Source organism: Macaca thibetana, chromosome 10, assembly GCF_024542745.1.
Source record: "Macaca thibetana thibetana isolate TM-01 chromosome 10, ASM2454274v1, whole genome shotgun sequence".
Classification (NCBI taxonomy): Eukaryota; Metazoa; Chordata; class Mammalia; order Primates; family Cercopithecidae; genus Macaca; species Macaca thibetana.
In genome coordinates, this window is record NC_065587.1 from 21377310 (window position 1) to 21398096 (window position 20787).

General features: G+C 47.2%; 1 protein-coding gene across 3 annotated transcripts in view; it reads left to right on the forward strand.

The window, feature by feature from the left end:
* THOC5 (THO complex subunit 5) overlaps positions 1–15100 on the forward strand; it is a 40686-nt gene extending 25586 nt beyond the window's left edge. For all 3 annotated transcript variants that reach the window (XM_050806801.1, XM_050806803.1, XM_050806802.1), the window contains 9 exons: positions 612–720; positions 5091–5192; positions 6067–6163; positions 7051–7165; positions 8806–8909; positions 9056–9143; positions 11247–11362; positions 12080–12270; positions 14909–15100. In XM_050806801.1, coding sequence (XP_050662758.1) covers positions 612–720; positions 5091–5192; positions 6067–6163; positions 7051–7165; positions 8806–8909; positions 9056–9143; positions 11247–11362; positions 12080–12270; positions 14909–14972 — 986 coding nt within the window. In that variant the 3' untranslated portion in view covers positions 14973–15100. The remainder of the gene's footprint in view (positions 1–611; positions 721–5090; positions 5193–6066; positions 6164–7050; positions 7166–8805; positions 8910–9055; positions 9144–11246; positions 11363–12079; positions 12271–14908) is intronic.
* Positions 15101–20787: the final 5687 nt, after the last annotated feature.

The following is a 20787-nucleotide window of genomic DNA, read 5'->3' on the forward strand; positions in this document are numbered from 1 at the left end:
CACTATATTACTGTCGTGATTTTTTTTTTTTTTCCTTCTTGACATGGAGTCTTGCTCTGTTGCCCAGGCTGGAGTGCAGTGGCGTCATCTCAGCTCACTGCAAGCTCCGCCTCCTGGGTTCATGCCATTCTCCTGCCTCAGCCTCCTGAGTAGCTAGGACTACAGGCGCCCATCACCACGCCCAGCTAATTTTTTTGTATTTTTAGTAAAGACAGGGTTTCACCTTGTTAGCTAGGATGGTCTCGATCTCCTGACCTCCTGATTCACCCGCCTCGGCCTCCCAAAGTGTTGGAATTACAGGCGTGAGCCACTGCGCCCGGCCAATTGTAAAAGTCTGTTTGAATTTTTCTATGATTCTGATTTTCTTTTTCTTTTTTTATTATAATTTCAACTTTTGTTTTCGATTCTGGGGGTACATGTGCCGGTTTGTTACACTATTTTGCGTGGTCCTGAGGTTTGGGGTATGAATGATCCGTCACCCAGGTAGTGGGCATAATACCTAGTGGTTAGGTTTTCAACGCGTTACCCCGCTCCCTTGCTACTCCCTATGACTCTGTTGATTCTGCTCTGAGTGTTTGACTCATAAATTCTCTCGTCTTCCTCCCCTCCAGATGACAGCGTGCTTCACCTGACTTTCTACTACCTCATGAACCTCAACATCATGACAGTAAAAGCCAAAGTGACAACCGCCACAGAGCTGATCACCCCCATCAGTGCAGGGTACTGGGCAGGCGCTCTGGGCAGTGACACACGGGATGGGGAGGTGGTGAGAGCCTCTTTGCGGGGCTGCTCTCGGTTCCTCCCTCTGGCTCTGGAGAGGTCCACAGCTGTGTTGACTTGTCTTGTATCCAGATGGACCAGAAGTCCTGGCACATTTGCTGGTATCTTAGAAAGCATTCTTTAATTTGTGAAGTCCTCTTGCTACACAGAAGATGATAGAAGTGACAACAGCATATTTGCAAATTGAGTAGGTGGGGCAGAGCACCAGCTTTTTGCTACCAGTGGAAAGTGTGTGAATAGAAAATGAGATTTGGCAGAGATTAGCAGGTTGACAAATTTAGGCCACTCTTTCCCTTTTCTCTTTCTATCCCAAGGTGCTGGGATTTTTGCTCCCCAGCGCAGCCCAAGCCCATGTCCTTATCTGGGTGGTGGGAGGACTGTGGTGGGTCCCTGTGAGAGTTTTGAGAAGAGTGAGCAGAGGCACAGTAATGACAGCCATCATCGCCTCCCCAGGAAGGCCCTGACTACAGTGTTCTTTTTTTTAATTTATATTTTTGTTGATACACAGTCTCACTATGTTGCCCAGACTGGAGGACCATGGCATGATCATAGCTCACTGTGGCCTCAAATGTCTGGGCTGTAGTGATCCTCCTACCTCAGCCTCCTGAGTAACTAGGACTACAGGTGCATGCCACCATGCCTGGCTGACTTTCTATTTTTATTTTATAGAAATGGGATCTTGCTATGTTGCCCAGGGTGGTCTTGAACTCCTGGCCTCAAGCAGTCCTCCTGTCTCTGCCTCTCTCAGTGCTGGAATTCCAGGCATGAGTCACTGTACCCAGCCCAATCATGACATCCTTGTTCTGCAAACATGGGTGGGAAGAAGGGTCAAGGGGTTCTGAGGGTGAAATAGCTTCCATTCACAAGAGCACTGCCCTGACCTAGTCCCACTGTCAGCTGTAGAAAGACCACTGAGGCTTAGGGAGGTATAGCTCTGGTGCCTGGTGGAGCAGGGCTCTTTCCACCCCTTCCAGTTCCCCATGATGATGGTGTCTCTTGGGTTTTAGACTCTGCTCTTAGAGTCCACATCCCCTTCAGTCCACAGCAGCTTTGGTTGCTGTGCCTGAGAGTGTTGTTGGACCCCCCCCCCCAGGGGTGCTCTGGATGAAACTGACCCTATTCCCATCTGACCCCAGCAGAGGGAGCCCAGGGCTTGCTTCTGAGCACCCAGTGACACTGTCCAGGGCTCTCAGTTCAGTGAGGAGCTCTAGGGCCCCCAGATCGTGGTAGAGCTCATCATGAACGTTCTGCTTGTTCATTTCTTAGGTGCCCTACATGCTAATAACAGGGCTGCAGCCTGGCTTTATTGCATGCTCACCTCCAGCTCTTCACTAAGCTGTATACCTGGCCTCAGAATCTGTTTCCTCGCTCTGTGGTTGTTAATTATAATATCCCCTGCCAGAGTGCTTGTGAAGAGTCAGGTCAAATGCTTAGCATAGATGAAGCACTTGGTAAAGGACAGCTGATTTATCATCATTGACTCTTGTAACTTTCACAATAACTCTACGAGGTGAGTTAACTGAGGCTCTGGACAGTTAAGGGGTTGCCTCAAGGTCACAGGTAGAGAGTAGAGAATTATGATTCAAAGTCAGCGAGATCTGTGTACCACTGCTGTCATTGGCAGGTGGGCTCTGACCCCCAAACAGGGAGGAGACTTAAAAGGAGATGCCACTGTGAAACTGGGATTAGGTCTTTTATTCCTTCAGGTGTTGTCTAGTTCATCCCCCTATTTTACAAATAGAGAAACTGAGGTCCAGGGAGCATACAACCACTTATCACAGCATTGGACTTAAAGCCCAAGACTCTGGACTGCCAGCCCACAAGACTTTGCTCAAATCCAGGCTGCCTTTGGCCACATGAAGACACCAACCTGGCATACAGTTTTATTGATTTATCTATTAAAACATAAGGATATATTCTCATACTAATTCCTGGATATCGTGTACTATCATTCTAATTTCCCCGATTTTTTCATACATTTTTTGGGGGAGGGAGGTTTCAGATAAACAATTTTTTTTTTTTAATAGTTTTGTGTTTTGGGTCTGGATCACGATAAGGCCCATACATTGCCAATGAGCAAAGCTTCTCTCAAGTGTCTTCTTATCAGAATGTCCTGCCATCTTTTTTGTTTTCTCGTAAGATTCATTGTCTTGGGCTTTCCACCATCTTTTTATTTGTTGGAGAAAATGGGTCGTTTGCTCTGTAGGTTCTACCTAGTCTGGATTTTGAGAACTACGTCCCTGTGGTATCGGATACGTTAAATGTATTCGTCTTTCTCCCTGTATGTTCTTGTGAACGGGGAGTTGGCTTAAAGACTTGATCGGATTATATTTTTTTTGCGATGGTGGGTTGGGTAGAGGGCAGGACTATGTCATAGTTGTTGAATACTTGCATCAAGAAGCAGAGGCTCTCTCAGTTTTTGTGATGTTACTGTCATTGACAGCTGTTGCCGAGATCTGTTAATTCATTACAGAATTTTTTAAAATTCTACCTGACAGAGTTAATGTTTTTATTTCATTTTATTTATTTATTTATTTATTTATTTATTTAGAGAAGGAGTCTCTCTCTGTCGCCCAGGCTGGAGTGCAGTGGTGTGATCTTGGCTCACTGCAACCTCCACCTGCCCGATTCAAATGATTCTCCTGCCTCAGCCTCTCAAGTAGCTGAGATTACAGGCATGCGCCACCATGCCCAGCTGATTTTTGTATTTTTAGTGGAGATAGGGTTTTGCCATGTTGGCCAGGCTAGTCTTGAGAGTTAATGTTTTGTTTTTTGTTTTTTTGAGGCTGAGTCTCGCTCTGTCGCCCAGGCCGGAGTGCAGTGGTGCGATCTTAGCTCACTGTAACCTCCACCTCCCAGGTTCAAGCAATTCTCCTGCCTCAGTCTCCCGAGTAGCTGGGACTACAGGCTCGTGCCACCATGCTGGGCTAATTTTTGTATTTTCAGTAGAGATGGTCTCGATCTCGACCTCGTGATCTCCCCTCCTCGGCCTCCCAAAGTGCTGGGATTACAGGCGTGAGCCACTGCACCCGACCACTAAGGTTTTTGTAATCCCTTATTTTTTATCAAAATTTTATAAGATTTGACTGGTTGAGAAATTTTTTTGTTTTGGTGTTATATTTTTATGACTATAAAGAGCCTTTCCTTTTATGTTCATTTTTACCAAGTGCAGTTGTCTTGAGCCACATGTTGCAGATATAAATTTTGCCAAGAAGGTTTGATTCCTTCTTCAGGTTTTGTAAATTAATAACCTTCATCGTGGGCAGTTTTAGTTCTGTTTTATTTATTTACTAATAGATTGATTCAGTCTGTTGGTAATAGTCCCTAAACACTTACTAAAAGACTGAAACGTTCTATTTGTTTTGTAGTCAGTTCTCCGTTTGAGGCGGTGAAGGGGGCAAAGACCTTGGGGAACAGGGATACTCAGTGAGACAGAGTAGGGAAGAGCTGGAAGCCTGCACTGTCCCAGTGTGGAGTTCCTGAAGGCATGCTGGGGCCAAAACGCAGGATAGGCACGTGCTGCCCAAGTTGTTCCTGATGTTATTCATGGAAAGATGAGGGAGAACCCACTTTGGTTCAGGGAAAGAATGGGCCTTGTCATCCTTTGTGATAAAATCACTACATTACCCTCCCACATTATCTCTTCTTTGCTTGTCATGTTTAATGACAAACTGCCCGAACCATCCCAGGTGGGTGGCAGTAGCATCACTATTTCTCTCCGCTTGTAGTGCTGGGTCACCTTGTCTCCAATGTATGTGATTGTATCTTTTTCTGGGAACGTACAGGGGCCCTTTTTCTGTGATTAGCATAAGATGTGGTCAAAGTGAGATAGACATAGCACCAAAGCTGCACACTTGTTCTCTCTGTAGCAGAAAGGAGTCTGTTCTGCTTTTATGAAAATTGAAATGATTTCTATTGCTGGTGTCATGGGACTTTGCTCCCCTGAGGTAAGGTCCTGGGCACCATATAAATCTTGAAGGGATGAGTTTTTAAAAATTAATGATTAAGAGTACTAGTCTGTTTGATCAGACAATATAAACCCACCTCTAGCACTTACTAGCAGTGTGATCTTGAACAAGCCATATCTTTTAGAGCCTTGAGTTTTTCCTCTATAAAATGGAAATGATAATCCTCCCTATAGGGTTGTAAGGATGCAATGACCTAAAGCATATAAAGGGTCTGGCCTGCAGAAAGCCTTCAATAAATGCTGGCATCAGTGAGATGTGGCATTACCATCCCGAATTGCCCAAGCTTATGTTGAAGAAAGATGTTGGCTGCATTCTCACTGTGGACTGTTTTTCCTTTTCTAGTGACTTGCTGTCTCCTGACTCAGTCCTGAGTTGCTTGTATCCTGGGGATCATGGAAAGAAAACTCCGAATCCAGCCAATCAGTATCAGTTTGATAAAGTTGGGTGAGTCAGCAGTTTCCTCTTCTCCTAGCTCTCTACTTCTGAGTTTCTCTGGTGGCTCAAGCTAAATGCTGGAGACCTGTTAGGGCCAGAGGTAACCTAGAGGATAGGAAGGGAATGCTTGTTCTTTCTTGCTTACAAGGCAAAGGGAGATCACAGAAAAGGGTGGAAGGATAAAAACTCGGAAACATGCTGGGTGTGGTGGCTCATGCCTATAATCCCAGCACTTTGGAAGGCCAAGGCGGGTGGATTCCTTGAGCTCAGGAGTTCGAGACCAGCCTGGGCAACATGGCAAAACCCTGTCTCTACAAGAAATACAAAAATTAGCCAGGCGTGGTGGCAGGCATTTGTAGTCGCAGCTACTGGGGAGGCTGAGGTGGGAGAATTGCATGAGCACAGGAGGTTGAGGCTGCAGTGAGCCATGGTCATGCCACTACACTGCAGCCTGGGGAAAACAGAGCCAGACCCTGTCTCAAAACAAAAACAAAAAGAAAAACAACCCCTCTGGAAGCATAATAATATGTGATACAATAAAAATGTCTGACGTTTTAATTATCTGAGGATTAATTTTTAAAATATTTTCTAAATTGGTAGACCAATAAAGACATTAGTACACTGCCTTTGTATTTGATATTTGCTTATGAGTTGAGGCTGCAAGAAGAAAAGGAAAAAAGAGGAAAGTGAATATGAGAGAGATGAAATTCACAGTAGGGAACTGACAGAGTGGAAGGGCTCTGCCAGCAGCCTGGCTGTAAACATGGCCAAACCTGCAGGACTGGCTGGTCTGGAGGGCATGGGAGGATTGGAGGAGGGCTGTATCCTGGGACCACAGCAGAAATGACTTACAGCACAATTTTATTTATTTTCTTTTCTGCAGCATCCTGACTTTGAGCGACTATGTACTTGAGCTAGGTCACCCCTACTTGTGGGTACAGAAGCTTGGTGGCCTCCACTTCCCCAAAGAGCAGCCCCAGGTCTGTACACTGATCTCATCTACTTGGCTGAGGAGCTTACCTCCTCTCTTCCTGTATAGACTCTAGAAAAGCCAGGCCAGGCATGGTGGCTCACACCTATAATCCCTGTACTTTGGGAGGCCGAGGCAGGTGGATCACCTGAGGTCAGGAGTTTAAGACCAGCCTGGCCAACATGATGAAACCGTGTCTGTACTAAAAATACAAAAAAGCTGGGTGTGGTGGCACGTGCCTATAATCCCAGCTGTTCAGGAGGCTGAAGCAGGAGAATCACTTGAACCAGGGAGGTGGAGGTTGCAGTGAGCCGAGATCAAGCCACTGCACTCCAGCCTGGGCAACAAGAGCAAAACTCTGTCTCAAAAAAAAAAAAAAAGGCCTGTCATGGCCTTTGGAGTTTTGAACTGGCAGAACGTGTCCCCTCAGAGCTGTGACCTGTCTTCTGTCCACTCAGGACACTAAAATGTCTTAGACTTAAAAGAGTTTAGGTACCTTTTGCCTTTTCTCTGAGCCTAGTAGCCTTCTAGACCCAGGTAGCTTGAGTCCTTGCTCTGGGACTCATGGCTGCAGGCTCTGCTGCCCTTGTTCTTGTGTGCAGGTGCCAAATATGAGGCATGAGCAGAAATCCAGGGGGCCTGGCCCCTTAGCAGAAGCCTGCCTTTCCTCAGGAGTTGGACACAGCTTCTCAAGAACCCAGCATACTGTGTTGTTTCTGCCAGGACTCAGCATCTGGCCTGTCATAGCAGATAAACCCTGCCATGTCTAAAGTACCCATCTTGGGGCACGGATAATCCAGGCTGTTGCAGGCAGGCAGGTCCCAGGAGAGAGATGGTGCCCAGAGGAAGGGATGGGGGAGCACTCGTGTGTGTGTCTCATTGTCACTCACCTCACAGCAAACAGTGATTGCTGACCACTCGCTGAGCGCCAGCCACATGGAGACCACCATGAAACTTCTGAAGACCAGGGTGCAGTCCCGCCTGGCCCTCCACAAACAGTTTGCATCCCTAGGTAAGCTGATGATGGGGTGGTGGTTTAAGTCACTCAGGTAACACACAGACAACAACTTAGCCTTTCACTTAAAACTTGAATCCTGATGACAAATACAAGACCTGGATTCCTGGCTTTACAGAGTGGGCATCTTGGCAGAGCCACTGGGGAGAGCTCCAGGCCTGTCCAGGCAGAGGGCTGAGCTCCCCCTTAGAGCCGTCAGTGCTGTCCTGCCTCACAGAGGAGGCACAGAGCCATTGGGTAGCACAGGTTTGTGGATTGGTCAGGGGCAACTCATCCTAGGCCATGCATTGCAGATTTTGATGTGCATTCGACACATATTTAATGAGATCCTGATTCATACCTGGCACTGAGCATAGTGCTGGGAGAAGAACTGAGCACAGTGAACCCCTGCCCCGGCTCTGTGGCTCACAGTCAGCTTATTTGAATATAGCTGTCCAGGGAGCGACTCGCATATCCGTTCCCCAAGGCCTACCGACCTGATGTTCCCCAGGGTGAGGCTGAGCCTATGTTTTCTTCTAAGCTCCCAAGTGATAATGATGAGCCACTGACTTAGGTGGTGGCATTTGGGAGTTTCTTTTAGTTTATTCACTCAGTAAATGGTTGTCACATGCTTACCATGTTCAAGGTGCTTACAGTGGCAGGGGGATGGGGTCAAGATTTTTCTGATCTAAAAGAGTCTCTGGGCCAGGCACGGTGACTCTTGCCTGTAACCACAGCACTTTGGGAGGCCAAGGCAGACAGATCTCTTGAGATCAGGAGTTCAAGACCAGCCTGCCAACATGGTAAAACCCCGTCTCTACTAAAAATACAAAAATTAGCTGGGCATGGTGGCATGCACCTGTATTCCAGCTACTCAGGAGGCTGAAGCAGAGAATTGCTTGAACCTGAGAGGTGGAGGCTGCAGTGAGCCAAGATTCCAGCCTGGGCAACAAAGCGAGACTCCATCTCAAAATAAAAAGTAAAAAAATAAATGAAAAAAAGAGTATCTGTCAGGAAAGGCATTGGGTTTCCAGGACACATCTGGAGACCACTCCCCACCAGTTCTTGGACTCCACATGGCTGCTGATCTCTCCAGAGCACCGATGTTTGTCCATGGGGCCTTGCTCCCCATCAACATTGCTGAGTTTGTTGTCCCAAGGTTGGGAGCTTGTCATTTTGGACAGCGCTTACTATGTTGGCCGTATTTGCTTATTGAAATGCCAGCAGGAATTTACCCTGGAGCAGTTCTCTGGCTCTTCTCCCTGACACACAACACTTCAGTTGTTTCCTCCATCAAGGTCAGCTATGAAAATGCAGGCCTCTAGGCTGTTTGATCTAATTAACAGTCAACTGCTGCAGGGGCATCCTCCCTAGTTCTGGCTGCAGGGGTTTTTCTTTGGCAGGCTATCATTTGCATTAAAGAGAAAGCACCGTAAATGCTGGCACTGGATCTGGCCACAAGCACACAGCACTGGGTGAAGGTCAGGTTGACATGCTTGCATTCCTGGCACATGTTGACCTGGGTACTTGAGTGCCAGGTGTACCAGGATAGCTGGCCGGGCCATCTGAGCCCTTCAGAGAGCCCCAGGAGGATGCCAGTTACCCATCTGTGACACCTGATTTCTACCTGTGACGTCACCTGTCTTGCTCTCTTTTAGAACATGGCATTGTGCCAGTTACCAGTGATTGCCAGTACCTCTTCCCTGCCAAGGTTGTCTCTCGCCTGGTGAAATGGGTGACAGTTGCCCATGAGGATTACATGGTAGGTGAAGGAGTGAAAAGTTACCCTTACTGTCCTGAGGAATGCAGGACCATGTCACCTTCCAGCTCCTGCCACCTGATTGGAAGGGCAGGGGATTTAACTAGAGGAGCCAGTAGTTCACTTCTTGTCTGTGGTACCTCTTCTAGGAGCTGCATTTCACCAAAGACATTGTGGATGCGGGACTGGCTGGGGACACCAATCTCTACTACATGGCACTCATCGAAAGGGGCACAGGTAATTGCTCTGGTGATTACAGGGGTTCTAGACAAAGGGCGCTGCCAAGAATCAAACACTCTTGGGGGTTGCCCAAAGAAAGCAGAAGATCCTGGAATCCTGCTGCAAGGACTTAACAGATAATAATGATCGTGAGAGCCTGTTCAGCAAGGACTCATTCTGCAACACAGTCACACACACGCTCTGTCTCACTGAACCCTCACTACAGTCCTAGGGGTGGTGCTGTCATTTCCATTTTACTGGGGAGGAAATTCGGGCTTAGTTACAAGCCCAGTCTGAGCGCTGAGCCTGAGCTCTTTGCTCTTTCCTTCACCACTCTCTACACCAGACATCTCCTCTTTCTCCCTCTTCATAGCAGGGCTGAGGGGTCACTCTCAGGTTGTAAAGGGCAGGGTCACAGGGCCTCCCTCCCTCTTCTGCAGTCCCTGTTCTCACTTCAGAGGCATTGAAAGCTCTGATTCTTCACACCTCTTCTGGCATCCAACTCTGCCAGGGTTCCCTGCTGAAGTCCTGGGATGCTGTGTTTCGGCTGTTATGCTGTTGTCCCACCCAAGGCGCGGCAAGCCTGGCACTGCCTGTGGGATCTGACACCCCCAAGACTTGGTGCTGAGCTGAGGAAGTTGTCTGTAGTTCTAAGACAGTTCCAGAACTGTAAGGAAAGTTGAACTCTTTGGTATCAGAGTTTCTGTCCTCACTACCCCACTTGCTTCTCTTTCTATTCTTCATGTCTTCTAAAAAAACCTTCTGAAGAAGCTGAATTATTTCAGATACGGTTGAGGCCTCCCTATCCCACTTTATTCCCTTTCTCCTAATAGGTGACCACTATTTGGATTTTATACATTTGCTTTCCATCCTTTCCCCACCACACACTTTTTTTTTTTTGAGACGGAGTCTTGCTCTGTCACCCAGGCTGGAGTGCAGTGGTGCAATCTCGGCTCACTGCAAGCTCCACCCCCCGGGTTCACGCCATTCTCCTGCCTCAGCCTCCTGAGTAACTGGGACTACAGTCACCTGCCACCACACTTGGCTAATTTTTTGTATTTTTAGTAGAGACAGGGTTTCACCATGTTAGCCAGGATGGTCTCGATCTCCTGACCTTGTGATCCACCCGCCTCGGCCTCCCACAGTGCGGGGATTATAGGCGTGAGCCACCACGCCTGGCCACAACTTTTTAGTTAATATTCTGACTGTTAGGGAAGAATTATGTTAACCTCTCCTCTCCTCTCCTCTGTTACTTGAATAACTAGTGGTCAGAGAATTAAACTCTCCCCTGCAAAAAATAACTAAAAAGAAGTGGCAAACCTATCCCACTTGAGAACGTAAATATCCTCCTGTTGAAAAAGGCAAAGGCTTTCACCAGAGAAAAAATGAGTATGTTCAAAAACACAAATATTTTGTTTAGTAATTATGAACACAGCTTTGGTATCAGCCAGTTCTGGTTAAACTCAGCACTGCTACTTTCCAATTATTTGATGGTAGAGAAGTTTCTGTCAGAGCCTGTTTCTTTATGTGTAAAATGAAGATGATGATAATAGTACCTAACTCATAGAATTACTGTTAGGATGAAATAAAATGTGTCTAGAGGGTTTACCACAGTGCCTGGGATACAGTAAGGACTCTCTACATGTTGGCTAGTATAAAGAATTTTGTGTAACAAAGTATGTAAAAATCAAATGAAAATAGAGAAAATGTATTTGATGTAACAGTTGATACACAATATTGTTGAAAAATTAGATAGTAAGCTTTCACATGGAGAAATCCTTAGCTTGCTGGCAAATAAAGAAATGACAATTAAACTTCTATCAAAGTAGCAAATAGAACACATGGAGAAAGCTAAGGTGGACCAGACTCTGGGGAGTCCACAGCTTTGTGGCACAGTAAATATGTCAAAGTCCTTGGAGAGACCAATTATAGGACCTCACATTCTGCAAGCTGGCAATTCTACTTAGGACATTTTAGAACAGTTGGTACCAGAATGTGCTCTGCAGCATTCAGATTAATAGGAGACATCTGAGCTGGCCTCAGGGGTGCAGTGGGGAGGCTGCCATGGCTAGTAAGCTGGGTCTTAGAACTGAGCTTTCCTCCTGTCTCCTCTCTTCCCAGCCAAACTGCAGGCCGCTGTGGTGTTGAATCCTGGCTACTCCTCCATCCCACCTGTTTTCCAGCTCTGTTTGAACTGGAAAGGGGAGAAAACCAACAGCAATGATGACAACATTCGGGTAAGACCCAGCTGGGGATGACGGGAGGAGCAGGTAAAGCTCCCGGGGGAGGTGGCCGTGGCAGAACCCACTGCAGCTGAAGGCTTGGGCACTGCCTTAATTCCCAAAACAGAAGGTTGTGCCAGGATTTGCAGAATTTGCTGGAGCCTGTGTGGTGTAATAGAGGAAAGAGCCCAGACCTACTTGCCTACCTTGGGGTTCGCAGGTTTCCCCATTTAGAGAGTAAGAAGAAATACCTACTTGAAAGATTATTGGCTTGGGCTCCTATAAAAAAATGTGAATAAGCTCTGAAGCATTATAGAAGCACTGGAATGACATGAAGAATGACATCGTTGCACCTGTTAATCAGCATTGTAGCTGTTAATCAGCGTTGCAGCTGTTAAGTAGCAGCCTGTGGCAGCTACTAAATCAAACGTGCCATGGAACACGTTTTTAACCAACATCTTCTGACTTAGGTCTTATTTTGAGACTCCTTCCCTGCACACCTCTGTTTTCCTGGCTGTGGGCATACGAGGCAGGGAAAGTTACGGGTCAAAATTAGGAAGACCTCATTGCCTTGATGAGGGGGCCTCAGGACAAGCCAGTCTAGCTTGATCTGATGGCCCAGCTCCTACAGAGGCATCAGCGCTCAGGCCCATCCAGGAATGGAAGCCCGGCCATTGTGGTCCCCCAAACGCAGGAAGGTAGTGCTGAGATGCTGGCTTTCCCACCGCACAGGCCATGGAGGGTGAAGTCAATGTGTGCTACAAGGAGCTGTGTGGCCCTTGGCCCAGCCACCAGCTGTTGACCAACCAGCTGCAGCGGCTGTGTGTGCTGCTGGATGTTTACCTGGAGACCGAGAGCCATGACGACAGTGTGGAGGGGCCCAAGGAATTTCCCCAGGAGAAGATGTGTCTGCGGCTCTTCAGGTGAGGGGAGGTCTGGGGCCCTGGTGACTTCTCACAGTGATGTGGGGCAGAGATCAGAGCCACATTTTCTGGGGAGAGCTTGCTTCTTCCTGAAACTTCCCCTTCAAGCCTGTGCCTGTCACCCTGGTCCACCTGTTTTTCACCAACACCTCCTGAAGGTGGGTCACCCAACCACATAAACAATGCCAGGTATTGGCCAAGAGGATTTGGCTGAACTTTATTTTCTATACTTTCCGTGGAAAACAATAGAGTTTGTTTGCTTTTTGCTGTCCAAATAAGCTTTTTAAACTGTGTGCATGCTCGCCTGTACCCAGGGAGTCTGCTGTGGTCTTTCTAGGGTACTGTCCCGTCAGTGAGAACCGCAGCTTAGGCAGTCAGGTGGCACAGAAGGAACCAGCCTCGACGTAAGACAGAGGAGTGCAGATCTCTGTTTTGCTGCTGACCTTAGAAGAGTCACTTCTGCTTAGCTCTGAGCCCTCCCCCCACTTTTTCTTTTCTTTTCTTTTCTTTGAGACAGGGTCTTACTCTCTTGCCCAGACTGGAGTGCAACAGCACGATCATAGCCCACTGCAGCCTTGCAGTCTTGACCTCCAGGGCTTAAACGATCCTCCCACCTCAGCCTTCCTAGTAGCTGGGACCACAGGCAGGCACTGCCACACCCAACTAATATTTAAATGTTTTTATAGAGATGAGGTTTCACCATATTAGCCAGGCTGGTCTCAAACTCCTAGGTTGAAGTGATCAGCTTGCCTCAGCCTCCCAAAGTGCTGGGATTACAGGCGTGAGCCATTGCGCCCGACTGCCATTTTCTGAAGAGTGAAGTGGTGGAAGTAATACCTTCTAGCTCATAATGCTTCAGAAGTAATTCATGTAAAGCTTCCTGGCACAAGACTGGGACTTGGAAAATGCCAGCAGTTCCTGACAGCTTGGTACTCAGAGTGTCTGGGCTCATGGCACTTCCAGCTACTTTTCCTTTCTCTTTCGTTTTGGGTCTTTTATTTCCCTTTCATTCCCTAACTCATGTTCTTTTAAGAGTCAGTTTCAGAACTGCAGATGTCACTGCTCAGGCATCCCTTCCCTTCTGAGTGAGGTTGGGGAGGAGCAGTGTTTGGGAAGAAGAGTGATAATCTGTTTCTAATCAGTTTCTAATCAGGACATCCCTCCTTGTTCCCTGTCAGTCTAAACAGTACCTTACCTCTCCCTCACCTTGTTCTCGGACAGCCAGTTCCAGCCCCTAAAAGCAGTCCCAGCATCCTCTCACCTCATCTGACACCTCCACTGGCCTGGTTCATTGTGTTGTCTCATAATAACGAGTTCCAGCTCTGAGTGGCTGCTGGGAGGTGGAGCTGGTGGCCAGATGCTGGCACCTTCTAGGACTTGCTCTCCCTAGAGGGCTTGTGTGAGACCTCAGCTCTTCCCACCTGCCCAGCCCATTTTAACACATTTCCAGGGTGGGAACTCACATGGCCGGCATTTATTTCCACTTCTCCAATGGTTCCCAAAGGACCCATTTCTTTTTCTTTTTTCTTTTTTTTTTTTTTTTTTGAGATGGAGTCTCACTCTGTCACCCAGGCTGGAGTGTAGTAGCATGATCTCGGCTCACTGCAACCTCCGCCTCCCGGCCAAAGGACCCCATTCTTTTTTTTTTTTTTTTTTTTTTTTTTTTTTGAGACAGAGTCTCGCTTAGTCGCCCAGGCTGGAGTGCAATGGCGCGATCTCGGCTCACTGCAAGCTCCGCCTCCCGGGTTCACGCCATTCTCCTGCCTCAGCCTCCCGAGTAGCTGGGACTACAGGCGCCCGCCGCCTCGCCCGGCTAATTTTTTTGCATTTTTAGTAGAGACGGGGTTTCACCGTGTTAGCCAGGATGGTCTCGATCTCCTGACCTCGTGATCCGCCCGCCTCGGCCTCCCAAAGTGCTGGGATTACAATAGGCGTGAGCCACCGCGCCCGGCCAAGGACCCCATTCTTGAAGGGCTTTGTTGTGTCTCCAGGCTGAGCTCCTCTGTCCACATTCTGAGAAGGTGCTCCTTCAGTGACTCAGATCCAGTTAACTCTATGGCTGGTAGATGTGAGAGGCAAGGCTCTCCGGCCAGGATGCAGAGTGCTGGCATGGGCAGCAAGAGACCTGAGGCCAGGAGTTCCACCAGCCTGGCCAACATGGCGAAACCTAAACTAAACCTCAACCTAAACCCAGGCGTGGTGGTGCATGCCTGTAATCCCAGCTACTTGGGAGGCTGAGGCACGAAAATCCCTTGAACCCAGGAGGCAGGGGTTGCAGTGAGCTGAGATCGTGCCACTGCATTCCAGCCTGGGCGATACAGAGAGTCCGTCTCAAAAAAAAAAAAAAAAAAAGGAACAATCCTAAAAAGTGAGGGTGCCCAAAGCTATGTCCCTGAAGTGCCACTGTCAGTGAGGGCCTTTCCAAGTTTGTGTTCACTCATTAGCAAGCACAAAAAGACATTTTTACAAAAATAGTATCTCACCTTATATGTTGTTCTGCTGTATGCTTTTCTCACAACATTCTGTGTCATAGAACTCTGCCTCTTTTTTTTTTTTTTCCCTTGTGTGAATGAACCATAATTTATTTTATCAGCCTGGAAGGTGTGTTATTAACTACTCCGTTCTCCTATTTCTCTAGGGGTCCCAGCAGGATGAAGCCATTTAAATACAACCATCCTCAGGGATTCTTCAGCCATCGCTGACCTCTCGCCCAGCCTGTTGTTTCCCCCAAGGCCTCACCCTGAGTCCTGGGCTTCTGCTTTCTGCTGTGGCCCACATGTGACTCTTGATATTCTCTAAAGACACCAGCCGATTAAAAAGCGTCACCTGACCAGTGGCCTTTGTCTGTGGTTCCTTGCTGGGTGGCTTTGCAGTCTGGAAGGGCAGGTGGGAGTTGTGGCACAGTGTGAAAAAGCATTTGTAGAGAAACTTTTTCTCAGCAGCCAAGAAAAGCAGAGTGGAAAAAGATTCCAATTCTGCAGAGAGATGCTCATCTCTTGTCTACGCACACCCTATTTCTGCTTTGGGGAGTGAGGTCCTCATGATCTTGGTATTTATTATCCCAGGTTCCTGCTGTTAAGAGGTGGTAGGAGAAGCCAAAGGCAGCAGAGCACAAAAAGCAAAAGCTGTTCCCTCCCCACCTGCTCTTCCCATTATCCCTGTCAGGGTTGCCGATGGACAAATTGTCTCTGATCATTGGCTGTTATAAATGCCTGACAGTGCAGTGTAAACAGAAGACAAATTCAGTTGATCCTTGAACAACTCAGGGATTAGGGGCACCAACACCCCCTGTCCTGCACAGTTGAAAAATCTGTGTATAACTTTTGACTCCCTAAAAACTTAACTAATAGCCTGCTGTTGACCAGTAATATGCTATTAGTAGTTACTTACTGCTAACATAGTACATATTTTCAATATATATTTTGTATCTTGTACACTGTATTCTTGCAATAGAGTAAACTAGAGGAAAGAAAATGTTATTAGGAAAGTCGTAAGGGGGCCTGGGCACAGTGACTCACGTCTGTAATCCCAGCGCTTTGGGAGGCCGAGGCGGGTGGATCACTTGAGGTCAGGAGTTTGAGACCAACCTGGCCAACATGGTGAAACCCTGTCTCTGCTAAAAACACGAAAATTAGCCAAGCGTGATGGTGCATGCCTGTAGTCCCAGCTACTCAAGAGGCTGAAGCAGAATTACTTGAACCTATGAGGCAGAGGTTGCAGTAAGCCAAGATCATGCTACTGTGCTCGAGCTTGGGCAACAGAGTAAGACTCCGTCTCAAAAATAAAAAAATAAGAAAGCCATAAGGAAGGAAATACATATCTACTAGTAAGTGGAAGTGGATCACCATAAAGGTCTTCACATCCTGTCTCAGGGTTGAATAGTCTAAGGAAGTGGAGGGGTTGGTCTTGGTGTCTCAAGGATGGCAGAGGCAGAAAAGGTGGAGGAGGTGGAGGCAGAGGCAGGCACCACTGTTATTTTATTGAACAAAATCTGTGCAGGGGCTCATGACTGTAATCCTAGTACTTTGGGAGGCTAAGGCAGGAGGATCCCTTGAGGCCAGCAGTTCAGGTCCAGCCTGAACAACGTAGTGAGACCCTGTGTCTACGAAAAATTTAAAAATTAGCCAGGTGTGGTGGTATCCACCAATAGTCCCAGTTGCTCAGAAGGCTGAGGTGGGCAGATGACTCGAGTCCAGGAGTTCAAGGTCATAGTGAGCTATTCATTGTGCCTGTACTGTACTCTAGCCTGGGAAACAATGCAAGACCCTATCTCTAAAAAATTAAAAAAAAAAAAAAGAAATCTGCATATAATAGACCCACAGAGTCCAAACTGTTGTTCAGAGATCAACTGTACTTCACAGAGAGTAATTCTAAGTCTTACAGGATTTCATGGAGTTGGCGAGAGTGGTGTTGGAGAATCAATCACATACAGAGATACAGGACAGTGAGACCAGGTAACATTTGAGGAGAATATATATTTTTTTAAATTGAGACAGGGTCTTGCTCTGTTGTCCAGGCTGGAGTACAGTGGCATGAACACAGCTCACTGCAGCCTCAACCTCTCCTGGACTCAAGTGATCCTCCTGCCTCAGCCTCCCAAGTAGCTGGGACCACAGGCGTGTGTCACCATGCCTGGCTAATTTTTAAATTTTTTGTAGAGGCGGGATCCCACTAGTTTTCTCAGGCTGGTCTCAAACTCCTGGGCTCAAATGATCCTCCCACCTAGGCCTCCCAAAGTGCTAGAATTATAGACATGAGCCACCACACCTGGCCTGAGTAGAGTCTTTATGGTAATGACAAAAGTGCCTCAAAATATAATGGTTTGATTCTCAAAGGATGAAGAAAAGTCTTGGGAAGATAGGTAACAACCTTTAAAATGTTCATAAAATTACCTCCTTTGTAATACTCCTGCAAGTCAAAGTAAAGGATGGCATAGACTATTCTTGGACAGTTTTATCAAAAAGTGTATCTTGACCCCCACCATCAGTACTCCATTCTTTATTCATTTTAAAAAATAAGATGGGCTGGGCGCAGTGGCTCACACCTGTAATATCAGCACTTTGGGATGCCAGTGGGCAGATGACCTGAGGTCAGGAGTTCAAGACCAGCCTGGTCAACATGGTGAAACCCCATCTACTAAAAATACAAAAATTAGCTGGGCATGGTGGTGCACACCTGTAATCCCAATGACTCGGGAGGCTGAGGCAGGAGAATTGCTTGAATCCCCGAGGCGGAGGTTGCACTGAGCTGAGATTGTGCCACTGCACTCCAGCCTGGACAACAGAGCAAGATTCCGTCTTGGGGAAAAAAAAAAGATGTAGAAATGTAAAAATTTTTGAGAATTAGTACGTAGTTGCAGAGATAAAGTTTGCTAACTCCAAGAGGAAACACATTTTATTTTTTGTGATGTCCTGATGGAACTTTTTATCCCTCCACGACATGCTGTTAAGCTTGGTCCCCATCATAAGCATATTCCCCCAAGTGGACTTTTACTTTTTTTCTTTGAATAATGCAGACCTCCAGTATAAAAGCTATTCCTCCAGGTCTCTCTGCCGATCACTGAGTATCCCAGGGATAAGGATTTTCAGAGGAAGAGCTAAGTAATAAATTCCTTCCCCTACCAGGGCCCTTCATTTTACGGATGAAAACCTAAGCCTTGCTGGGCATGGTGGCTTGTGCCTATAATCCAAGCCATTCAGAAAGCTGAGGCAGGAGAATTGCTTGAGCCCAGGAGTTCAAGACCAGCCTGGGTAATATAGTGAGTCCCCATTTGGAAAAAAAAAGAAACCTGAGCCTAGCAAGGAGAAGAGAATGATACCTTCGATGGCTGTTAAATCACCACCACTACCGTCAGTCCACATCAGTCCTTTGAATTCCAAAGGCAGGTACTCTCTAGCTCAGAGGTCCTCGAACTTCAGCCCGTGTGGGAGTCACCCATCCCAGCACCTGATGAGAAACACAGACACCCAAGTCTCATTCCAAATATTCTGACTCAGTTGACCTGAGATGCGCCAAGGAAGTGTATTTTTTTATTTTTATTTTTTGAGCCTTGCTCTGTCGTCCAGGCTGGAGTGCAGTGACACGATCTCAGCTCACTGCAACCTCCACCTCCTGGGTTCAAGTGATTCTCCTGCCTCAGCCTCCCAAGAGCTGGGATTACAAGTGTGTGGCTAATTTTGTATTTTTAGTAGAGATAGGGTTTTACCGTGTTGGCCAGGCTGGTCTCAAACTCCTGACCTCAGGTGATCCACCCACCTTGGCCTCCCAAAGTGCTGGGATTACAGGCGTGAGCCACCCCGCCCAGCCAGGAAGTGTATTTTAACCAAGATTCCCAGGTATAGACTGCCCTGGTCTCTATGGAAGACACTGTACTTTCTTCCCTTCCCTTCCCTTCGCTTTCCTCTTTTTTTTTTTTTTTTTTTTTTTTTTTTTGTTTTTTTGGGTTTTTTTTGTTTGTTTGTTTTTTGAGACGGAGTGTCGCTCTGTCGCCCAGGCTGGAGTGCAGTGGCGCGATCTCGGCTCACTGCAAGCTCCACCTCCTGGGTTTATGCCATTCTCCTGCCTCAGCCTCCTGAGTAGCTGGGACTACAGGCGCCCGCCACCGCGCCCGGCTAATTTTTTGTATTTTTAGTAGAGACGGGGTTTCACCGTGGTCTTGATCTCCTGACCTTGTGATCCACCCGCCTCGGCCTCCCAAAGTGCTGGGATTACAGGAGTGAGCCACCGCGCCCGGCCTCATTTTTCTTGATGACTCTACAGGGCCAGATTCTCTGGGCAGCTCTCTTCTGCACCTTGGATAGCAGCATGAGCATCTGGGTGCTTTTTTTTTTTTTTTTTTTTTTTTTGAGATGGAGTCTCGCTCTGTTGCCCAGGCTGGAGTGCAGTGGCACGATATTGGCTCACTGCAACCTCCGCCTCCCAGGTTCACGCAATTCTCCTGCCTCAGCCTTCTGAGTAGCTGAGATTACAGGCGCCCATCACCATGCCTGGCTAATTTTTTATATTTTTAGTAGAGATGGGGTTTCACCATGTTAGCCAGGATGGTGTCAATCTCCTCACCTCATAATTCACCTGCCTCGGCCTCCCAAAGTGCTGGGATTACAGGTGTGAGCCACCGTGCCCGGCGAGATGCTTCTTTCTCTCCACATAGCGAGATCTCCTTGTCTTTTCCCTGACCTACTTGCCTGGGACTTTTTCCCAGGTGGCATCCCCCTGGTCTGTCCACCTTCAGGCCTTGTGTCTCACTGCCTGTGCTGAATAAGATTGAAATAGAGCCTAAAAATAGTTTCTTTAATAGCCCCCGCATTGCAGCCTGCACTTCTTTGTTCTTGGCTGGAAGGCAGCCAAACTGACTCAGCACAAAAGCTCACTCCAGAAGCCAGGACAAGATTTCAAAGAGGGCTTGTGAGGGCTGGGAAGAGGCTTTGCTGCTTAGACAGGGGATATCAGAGCCTGTCGCCCTCCAGAAGAGATTTTCCCTTTCCAGAGAAGCAGGCTGAACAAAAGAATCCCTTGGCTTTAAGGAGGATTTTAAAACAAGCAAGAAGCCTGGTCAGTCCCTCCCCTGTGGGCTACTTAGCCATTCATGCCCAGGGTGGGCAGATTAGGGGGAGAGGGACTGGCGTGGGAAGACCTAGAAGCTTCCTCCTCAGCTGGAATTGTCCATGGACTTTTGGCAGATTATATTCTGGGGCATATCGCAGACCGCAGCCCATCTGTCGCTCTCTTGTACCTGGGACTCAGCCTGTGTTGCTCGCCTTTGTTTCTTTTTTGTTTTTTTTCCTTGACAGTGTTTTTAAAACTTTTTTTTTTTTTTTTCTTTTGTAGAGACAAAGTCTCACTATGTTGCTCAGGCTAGTCTTGAACTCCTGGCCTCAAGCAATCTTTCCACCTCGGCCTATCAAAGTGCTAGGATTACAGGCGTGAACCCACCATGTCAGGCCTATTCCTTGCCTTTTTAAAGCTGCCATCCACATTCCTGATTTATCGGTGTCTTCTAGTCTCTCCCTTATTTTCTTCCCAGCTTACCCCTTACTATTTTCTTTGCAAATAACTCCACAGACCCTTTTCATAAACTTAAGGGTGTTCTTGCTGATCACTCCGCAAAGCTAAGCAAAACCCTATCCCTAGGAGGGAGCAGGGCTGCCAGACTTCCAAAGGAACTTCGTCCCTGTCAGTGTAGCCGACTCTCCTTTCTATGGTGTTCAGCGGTGTCTCTGATGAGAATAGGCATTAAGCATCTATTTTGGGTCAGGCCCTGTGCTAATCACATTTTTACATTCACTGTCCTATTTAAATGCAACTTAGTGTGTATTTTGCCTCCTTGGTTAAATTTATCCCTAGGTATTTTATTCTTTTGGTACTATTATAAATAGAATTGTTTTCTTAATTTCTTTTTCTGATAGTTCGTTGGTGAGTAGATGTACAATTGTTCTTTGTGTGCTGACTTTGTCCCCTGCTGCTTTACTGAATTCATTTATTAACTCTAGTAATTAAAACAAACCTTTCTGCCAGTCT